At 47.6% G+C, this 9,534-nt stretch overlaps 1 protein-coding gene across 1 annotated transcript in view; it reads left to right on the top strand.

Annotated features, from left to right (window-relative positions):
• Traip (TRAF interacting protein) overlaps positions 1-6,708 on the top strand; it is a 23,881-nt gene extending 17,173 nt beyond the window's left edge. The window contains exons 11-15 of the mRNA XM_004625110.2: positions 3,724-3,879; positions 5,756-5,804; positions 6,048-6,197; positions 6,292-6,342; positions 6,533-6,708. Coding sequence (XP_004625167.1) covers positions 3,724-3,879; positions 5,756-5,804; positions 6,048-6,197; positions 6,292-6,342; positions 6,533-6,652 — 526 coding nt within the window. The 3' untranslated portion in view covers positions 6,653-6,708. The remainder of the gene's footprint in view (positions 1-3,723; positions 3,880-5,755; positions 5,805-6,047; positions 6,198-6,291; positions 6,343-6,532) is intronic.
• Positions 6,709-9,534: the final 2,826 nt, after the last annotated feature.

The following is a 9,534-nucleotide window of genomic DNA, read 5'->3' as shown; positions in this document are numbered from 1 at the left end:
TGGCATGTGGTGCTGGGGGATCAAACCGTGGTCCCTGTGCTTTGCCAAGCTTGTTCCAAGTAGGTGCTTTAGACCACTGAGCCATCTCACCAGCCCCAGGCTGGTCTTAAACGCACAGCAATCCTCCTGCCTCAGCCTCCCAAGTAGGATGACAGGTATATGCCACGACACCTACCACCAGCCCTTTTAGAAAAAAAAATTTTTTTTGCAGCAGGATCTTGCTGAATCTCTGAGTTGCTTGGCCTAGGCTCAACCTTGCAGTCCTTCCTTAGCCTCCCAGAATGCTGGGATTACAGGTGTGTTCCACCATGCCCTGGTTGGGCCACTTCTTCATGTCTTCTGGCAATCCCACAAGTCCCCTCTTCCTCATATCCAAATATCTGGCACTTGCCTGCCTACCTAACGAACCCGTGTGACCCCTCTTTGTCCTTTGCCTTGTACCGTCTCTGCAAGGCTTGTGACCAAAGAGCCTGCTCCTCCTGTCTGCCCAGCATATCAGCCTCAGAGAAGTTTCTCCAGCTCTAGGCATCATGCCTCACTATACACACAGGTGTCCGCACACATGTGCACACCTCCCAGAACCCTTGCTGCCATGTCTCCAGTCGTTTGTGGAGCTAGGCAAATCATACTGTCCACTAGAGTACAACATGTCTTCCCTTACTGCTTCTGCTTTGTCTTGGGGCTTCTTCACACCGAAGGGCAGCTCAAAGTCCCTGCTTCTACCTTGCCCCTAGGGTAAAACTGATGTGTGTTGCCTGTAGCTCTGAAGAAGTCTTGCACTTTCCCAACATATCACACTGAATTAGCATATTTCTTTTTTCTATTTATTTATTTATTGGTGGAACCGGGGCTTGAACTCAGGCCTTGCACTTGCCAGGCAAGCACTTATTCTACTGAGCTATCTTCCTTTTCCCCTATTTATTTATTTATTTATTTATTTTTATTTTTGAGATAGGGACTCACTAGTGTAGGTTGCCCTTGACCTTGCTTATGTAGCCCAAGCTGGCTCTAGACTTAGGGTGATTCTCCTGCCTCAGCCTCCCAAGTGCTGTGATTACAGGTGTGTGCCACCCCTTGCAACTGAACTGACATATTTCTTAAACCAAATTGTAGACCTAAAGGAGTAGTCCAAGCACAGAGGATGGCAAATGTAAAGGCCATGCCAGGCGTGGCAGCACATGCCTGTAATCCTAGCACTCAGGAGGATGAGACAGAAGGGTTGGCATAGGTTTGAGGCTAGCATGGACTGTAGGGCAGCCTGAACTGCATAGCAAGACCTCATCTCAAAACAAAACAAAAACAAAAAATGCAAAAAAGGCGTGACTGAGCTGGGCATGTTTACAGAGAAGAGCTGGTGGCAAGTGGACCACACCTCTGAGACTTTTCAAATCAGACTTGTAGCACTGACTGTTCTTTTGTAACCAATGGAAACTACTGGGGATGCTTGAGGGAGACTTCTCTGAGGGGCGGGTATGTGCCTAATTTGTATTCTGTGAATTGCTGATGGTTGCTCACAGATTTCAGCTCAGGGGTAGCAGTCACTAGCCAGATGGCTGCCCACCTAAACTTCTGCTTCTGTGCCAATGAAGACTTTATGAGCCTGGGGATGGTGCAGTGTGTCTGTAGTTCCAACACTTGGAAAGCCAAAACAGGAGGACCTCTTAGGTCCAGGAGTTTGTGTCCAGCCTGGTCATAGTGAGAACCTGTTTGAAGAAAATAATAATAATTTTTTTTAAAGTACCATGAGAGGGGCTGGTGAGATGGCTCAGTGGTCTAAAGCACCTACTTAAAACAAGCTAAGCTAAGCAAAACACAGGGACTGCAGTTCAATCCCCCAGCACCACATGCCAGCCAGCCCCGCCCCCTGGTGGGCTGAGCTGGCCACACACACACACACACACACACACACACACACACACTAAATAATAAATAAATAAATAAATATTTAAATATTTTAAAAAAAATATTAAAAAAAAAAAAAGTACCATGAGAGGGGCTGGGGAGTTGGCTCAGTAGAATAAGCACTTCCCTGGCAAGCGCAAAGGCCTGAGTTCAATCCCTGGTTCCACCAAAAAAAAAAAAAGAAAAAAGTACCATAAGACCACTTGATTGTAATTTCATGGCTTTGATTTATGTTTCTTGACATTTTGGTAATTCCATAACTTAAAATATTCCTTGGAATGCATTGGAAATATATTCAGTTTAGATCACAGAGGTCCATGTCTTCTTGGCATCTAAGTATGTATGTATGTATTTATTTATTTATTTATTTATTTATTTATTTTGCAGAACTGGGGATTGAAATCAGGCTCTTGCACTTGCCAGGCAAGCACTTATTCTACTGAGCTATCTCCCTGGCCCTTAAGAAGAATTTATAAGATTTTTTTTTTTTCAGTGCTGGAGATTGAGCCCATGTCCTCAAGCATGGTAGACAAAGGGTCTACCATAGAGTCACACTCTTAGCCCAGGAAATTTTGTTTTGATTTGTTTTCTATGGTACAGGAATGCTATACCACTAAGCTACATTTCTAACCTTTTTAATTTTTATGTGACAGGGTCTTTCTAAATTGCCCTGGCTGATCTCAAACTAGCTATCCTCCCCCTTCACTCTTCCAGGCATCAGAAGCTGCGTTTATAGGCACGTGACACCACACCTGGCAAAATTTATTTAAGACATTTGAGGGAATGCTGGGCATCGTGGCATACACCTATAATTCCAGCACTTGGGAGGCTGAGGCAGGAGGATCACCATGAGTTTGAGACCAGCCTGGGCTGCATAGTGAAACCCCATCTCAAGAAAAACACAGGGCTGGTGAGATGGCTCAGTGGTCTAAAGCACCTACTTAGAACAAGCTTAGCAAAACACAGAGACCGCGGTTCAATCCCCAAGTATCACATGCCAGCCAGCCCCGCCCCCTGGTGAGCTGAGCTGGTCACACACACACACACACACAAATAAATAAAAATTAAAAAAAAAAAAAAAGAAGAAGAAAAATACAGACAGGGGCTGGGTAGATAGCTTGGTGGCCTAAGCACCTGCCTGGCAAGCACAAGGACCTGGGTTTGATCTCTGGTACTACATGGCATGCTGGCCCCGATGGCACATGCATGTAATCCCAATGCTGGGGAGGCTGAGACAGGAAGATCACTATGAGTCCAAACTGCATAGTGAGACCCTACACCAAGTAGATAATAAATACAAAATTAAAAGAAAGTTAAAAGATAAATAAAAACACAAAAGGTGAGAAGAAAAGAAAGTAGACTTTTTTTTTTTTTTTTTTTGGCGGAACTAGGGATTAAACTCAGGCCCTTGTGCTTGCCAGAGAAGCACTTATTCCACTGAGCCATCTCCCCAGCCCCAGAATGTAGACTATTAGCAGGAAGAGAAATAGGCCTCCAGCTCATAAAGGAGGAAGGATGTACTGGAATGATTTGCAGATGATTTTTATAGGTCAGGGAAGCACCCCTCTCTCCATTAGTACCATCTATTACTCCTTTCACACAAGTCTGAGAAATGGAGCTGCAGGGTGGAAGCACAGGAGTCTGTTGCTTACTTACTTGGGTTTAATTTGCCTTCTGTCTTCCTGATATTTGCTGTCCCATGACTTTGCCAAGGGCTGAGCAGAGTCAGGAGTGGGCTGTGGGCCACTGGATCAAGCTGTCTCCTATGCTTGGGGGGCTGTGCTCCTTCTGAGTTGCCACTGTGATCTCCTCTGCCTTCAGCCCAGCCCCTGTGGAGACACTGAACCCTAAGCTCAGCCAGCCATCTCCCCACAACCTCACTGACCTTAATGCCACCTTCAACGTGAAAACACCTCCAGCCCAAACCTCTGGCTCCCGGCACAGCTGCTCCAAGAAGCTCTGCATGGAAAAGGCACAGTGAGTGACAGTCCCCAGCAGTGTCTGCCACCTGGAGTGGGATAGCTAAGATATCTCTGTGGGTCCTGCCCTGGGGGCTCTGTGTGGTTGGTGCAACAGTGAGGGCTGTCTGGGCTTGGCCATTTCTTCAGTTCTAGCCAACTCTTCTTCCCTGGCCTGAGGACTCACACCACTGCAAAGTTTTTCTCTCTTATTTGAGTCTTCATCATCACCCTTTAAGTAACACATTAGGTTGTGAGTTTGAGAGATGCAGAGGTCCCAGCAGAGATAGGTCTTTGTTTTTGTTTTTGCGGAACCAGGGTTTGCATTCAGACCCTTGCACTTACCAGGCAAGCGCTTATTCTACTGAGCCATCTCCCCAGCTCTTGGGTTGACAGTTTTGGCTCAAGTGCTTTCAATAGCTTGAATGCCTGCCTACCAGTCTTGAGCCAGGGACTCTAAAGTTCCTCTATCATTGTACACATCTGAGACTCATGCTTGAGGCACGGCCATTTTACACTGTACAGGCAGGGCCCTACCAGTCAGCGCAGTAGCCCAGAAGGTCTCTCGAGCTGTAAGGGGCAAGTAGAACCTGTACTAGGAGAAAGAATGCAGTCTCCTTGGCTAGGTACACCAAATGTGATTCATCATGGATTATACCTCTTCATACATGTAGGGATGTGTTATTCAGGTAAGGGAAATCTAGGGCCCATCAAGTTTCTTCTTAAGATTGGGCATGAGAGAAGGAAGTTGAGATATTGGGCAATGGAGCTGTAAAAGGGCAAGCCATCACTTGCCAACCTTAGGCATGAACATTCATGCCATGTCACTTGGGCCTGCAAACAGTGAGAACCAAACCCAGGGCCTATGAGCTTCAGACAGGGCACCCCCTCAGTGCCTGCTGTGTACCCTGGTTTCCACATATCACCTCCTTTTCAACTGTTAAGGTTAAAGATGGGTAACAGAGTCTTCAGGCTGCCAAGCATTTTAGAGATACATCTGCCATCTTCAGGACCTGTAGGAAAGTAAAGAAGCATAGAACATTCCTAACCCACTCAGCCTCCCTAGAGCTAGACTTGTACCAAGTGGAGAGTCTTTCCAGGGCTGTCCTATGGCTTCATCACAAGTTAAGAATGCAGACGAGGAGGCTCCTGACCTCTTGTGGCTTGAAAAGAAACAGGGTGGGGCTGGGGAGATAGCTCAGTAAAATGAGCACTTGCCTGGCATGCACAAGGGCCTGAGTTCAATCCCCGGTTCTGCAAAAAAAAGAAAAGAAACAGGGTGAGCTGTGGGTTAACATCTTTCCACTCCCCTGGAGAAATACCAGGAGAAGGTATCTAGCTTGCTAAGGTGCCTATGAACTAGATGGAAACAGTGCCCAGGTCAGGGGCTGGAAGTAAGAGGCCAGGCCTGGGTCCATCTCTATTCTGCCCAGGGTCCTCCCTGCACACATTCTGTAGGATGATGGACTGACCTTGTGTCCTGAGAGTACTCTGGACTATCTTTCTAAGTGGCTCACTTACTGAGGACCTTGTGCAGGTTGTGCTCCATCTGTGTAGGCAGGACTAGGCCTGGGCTCACCAGATACTTTCCTACTGTATTAGGGTATGACTGGTCTCCTGTGGATGATGAATTGCTCAGGTTCCCCAGCCCCATGTAGAGCCTGGAATGTTATGAAGTACCCAGGGACTTGGGAAGTATTGCAATAAAGCCACAGGTTTGGGACGTGGTCCAGCTTACCCTGACTTAGCCACTGTTCTGTCCAGCTCTTTACAGCCCTATACTTAGGGTGGATGCCACTGAAACATTTCCCAAAGGCTCTTGTCCCAGAACACAGCTATGACAGCAGGCCCTCATGTTTTGCTTACCAATCCTTGCCTTTGTTTCACTTTTATAGCTCTCTTGTTCAAGATGTCCTCAGGAAGAAGCCCAAAATTCCTAAACAGGTAAAGGCTTCCCAGAAAGATGTACAAGTAGTCACCCCCCAACCCTGAGAGGGCAGAATTTTATCAGAGCCCTCTCCCCTGGCCCAGGACTGAAACACTTTGGAGCCACGCCCACAACTCTATTATAATCTTTCCTGCCTCCCGGTGAGGCACCAGAGACACTGATCTTGTTCTCCCACCACTGCCCTCCCTACTTGGCTTCCAGTTGGACCTTCAAGTCCAGCTCTGGGGTTTCCCCCACAGGAGTCACAGCACACTCTGGGTGGCCAGCGCTGTGTAGAAGAGCCTGACGAGGAACTAGCTGGTGCCTTTCCTGTCTTCATCCGGAAGGCTGTCTTGGGCCAGAAACAGCCCAGGAGGGCCATAACAGAGTCCTGTCGCAGCACAGATGTTGTAAGTTCCCACAAGTGACAGGTTCCAGCCATCTCAAAATGGGCAGTTCCTTAGCCCATTGGCCTGCTCAACTCATTTCTTCCTTCTGCCCTAGGTAAGAACAGGCTTTGATGGCCTCGGGGGACGGACAAGATTCATCCAGCCTGTATCCTTGTTTTGTTGCAGTGGGCCAGCTGAGCTGTGGAGCCCACACCACAACCTGCAAGCCCCCAGACTACAAATGCCTGCAGCCTCAGACATGTAGAGCTGGGCCTTGTTCAGTGTAGCAGTGCTGCCCACCCCTGTAGCTGCGCTCCAGTTCATGCTCCAGGCCTCTTCCTTAACCTTTCTTCCAGACTGACACATCTGTGATCCGCCCACTACCAGTTAAACCCAAGACCAAGACTAAGCAGAGAGTGAGGTTAAAGACTGTGCAGCCTCCCTCTCAGACCAAGCTGGATACCTTCCTGTGGTAATGACAGTCTGAGCAGTGGCCAGATAATGTGCGTCCAGTGTGTAGACCAAGAACAGGCCAGGCCAGGAATCTTTTTTTTTTTTTTTTGGTGGTACCGGGGATTGAATTCAGGCCCTTGCACTTGCCAGGCAAGTGCTTATTCTACTGAGCTATCTCCCCGGCCCCAACAGAGTCTTGCTATGTTGTTCAGGCTGGCCTTGAGCTCAATTTATAGCTTAGCTAGAACTTGCAGTGAACCTCCTCCCTCAGCCTCCTAGGTTCTGGGTGTACACAGTCCAGCTCAGGCCAGAGATCTTTTATGGGATGACCTCTTTCAGCACCAACCCAAAGAGCAAGGCTGACGAGCAGACAAAGCTGCAGATGACACCAAGAGACTACTTCCTGTGCTCACCCTGCCTTACTCCCAACACTGGGCTTACCTTCAGGAGTCTATACAGTTCCAACTGGCCCCTTGTTGCAAGCTCCTGTTTATAGCAATGATCAGATGTCTGAGTTCCTTCTGGTCTTGGAGATGAGGATAACTTGTTGGTTGTATGGATAAAAGTACTTGAGGTTTCTCAGGCAATCTAGCCAGAGCTTCCTCCTAGGCATGGCCTAGGCCAAGCAGAGTGGGGAATAGAGGTAATGGTGGGTGAGGATGGGAGAAAATTTCCATGTAAAATAATAAAAGATAGTCTTTTCTTCTTGGCTCTGGGAATATACTTTTATGTACTTAGTACAGGGTCTACAGGGCCTTACTATGTAGATCGGAGTCAGTGATTCTCCTGTTTTCAGCCTCCTGAGCACTGGGACTTTAGGTGTCTGCCATCACACCCAGACTCAGTGGCCGGTGTGGCATGTGATGCCAGGGGTTGAATGCAATCCCTGTACTTGCTTAAGCAGGCCCTTAGTCTGCTGAGCTATCTTGCCAGCCCTTGGGATGACTTTCTAAAGCAAGAGCATTACCTATACTCAGACCCAGCAGTTTCATCCCTAGTTGTGGGAACTCTCACAGGCCATCAAAAACAATGAGATCGGCTGGGGAGATGACTCAGTAGAATACACGCTTCCCTGGCAAGTGCAAGGGCCTGAGTTCAATCCTTGGTTCTGCCAAAAAAAAAAAAAAAAAAAGAGATCACTGGCTGGGCATGGCTGAGGCAGGAGGATCACTGAGTTCAAGGCCAGTTTGGGCTACAGTGTGAGTTTCAAGCCAGCCTGAACTATATAGTGAAACTATCTCAAAAAAAAAAAAAAATCACTGCAATTTTTCCTAGTCTCTAGCCAGGGCATATCCTGTAAGTCGTGAGGAAAGTGGATACGTAAACCAAAATCTATCCGTATAGGAGAAGTAAGCATAACAAATTACTAAGTGGCTAAGTTGCGAGGCTTCAAGTCCTGCCTTCAGGGTCACTTTCTCCCAGAGTATTTCCCTGCTTCCCCCCTTGCCTGGCTGGGATCCTCTAAACGTCTGTCTGTCTCACTGTTGAACAGGAGTTTTCCCAGGGCCCCATGGGCTAACATGGACGAGAGGAACAGGAAATAAATGGTTTAGGCTGAAGGTGCCCAGCTACTTTTCAGCAAATCTAGGAAGGAGGTGAGGTGATGCTCTTAATTTTGGATGTTAGGTGCTCTGGGGCTGCCATGAGCTGAGGTGCAATGAGGATCAGTGCAGCATGAGGTTGAAGAATAGAGGTTGGCTGCTAGCGCAACCCTCATCACCTGCTCTGTGTTCTCGTGTAAATTTCCTAGAGTCTGCTTGGCTTTATATACTGGGGACAGGAGTACCAACTTCACCAGAGGAGGGGGTCTGATCAATAAAGATACTGATTAAAAAAAAAAGAATTAGTTAAGAATTTATGACAACTCTGGGGGAAGGGGGCGAAAAAAAGAATTTATGACAACTAAATAAAATCAGATACAAAGAACTACTGTACAATTCTACTTACATGAAGTATCTAGAATGAGCGAATTCATAGAGACAAATAAAAGGATACTGAGGACTAGCAGCGGGGGGTTGGGAATGAGGAGTTACTGCTTAATGGTAGGAGTTTTGGCTTGGGATAATGAAAAAGTTTTACAAATATGGGTGATGATTACCTCCCTGTCCAAGGGAGGGAAAAAAACTTGCGACAGACCTAAAAAAATGGAAATGCTGCCAATCAGCCTAGAGTTCTTTGACTAGACTTAGATGAAAATTGTGAATTGACAAAGTACAGCTCTGCTCGCAGTTCTGAGGTCACCAGGTGATGCTAGTTAGTGATGGATGCTATCAGTTGACAGGCAGTTGCAGATCACTGCTGCTGCTGGTAGCAGGTCAGTTCTACTCGTGGCTGTTTGGTCTCTGCTGCTGGTCTTTGTTGTCTGGTGCTCTCGAGCTCTTTGGTGTTAATGGCTCTGAGTGTCTTTCTTTGGAGACTAACTGCTTAGTACATACTACCTGAGAAATGAATCAAGCGCAGGTTTAGGTTGCCGGGGAGATGACTCAGTGGAATAAGCACTTCCCTGGCAAGCGCAAGGGCCGGAGTTCAATCCCTGGCTCCGCAAAAAAAAAAAAAAGAGCTGGCAAGATAGCTCAGCAGACTACGTGCATGCTTAGGCAAGCGCAGGGACCAGGGTTCTACCCTGACACCACGTGCCACACCAGCCACTGGGCATGGTGGCACACACCTGTAAACCCAGTGCTGGGGAGGCTGGGAACAGGATCACTCCAAGTCCAACCTGTGTAGTGAGACCCTGTACCAAATACATTTTTTAAAAATTTAAAAAGGAGGGCTGGTGAGATGGCTCAGTGGTCTAAAGCACCTACTTAGAACAAGCAAAGCTAAGCAGGGACCGTGGTTCAATCCCCCAGCACCACATGCCAGCCAGCCCCGCCCCCTGGTGGGCTGAGCTGGCCACACACAC

Source organism: Octodon degus, unplaced genomic scaffold (assembly GCF_000260255.1).
Source record: "Octodon degus isolate 3935 unplaced genomic scaffold, OctDeg1.0 scaffold00008, whole genome shotgun sequence".
Taxonomy (NCBI): Eukaryota; Metazoa; Chordata; class Mammalia; order Rodentia; family Octodontidae; genus Octodon; species Octodon degus.
The sequence above is the reverse complement of the archived record's forward strand: the minus strand, read 5'-3'. Positions and strand labels throughout refer to the sequence as shown.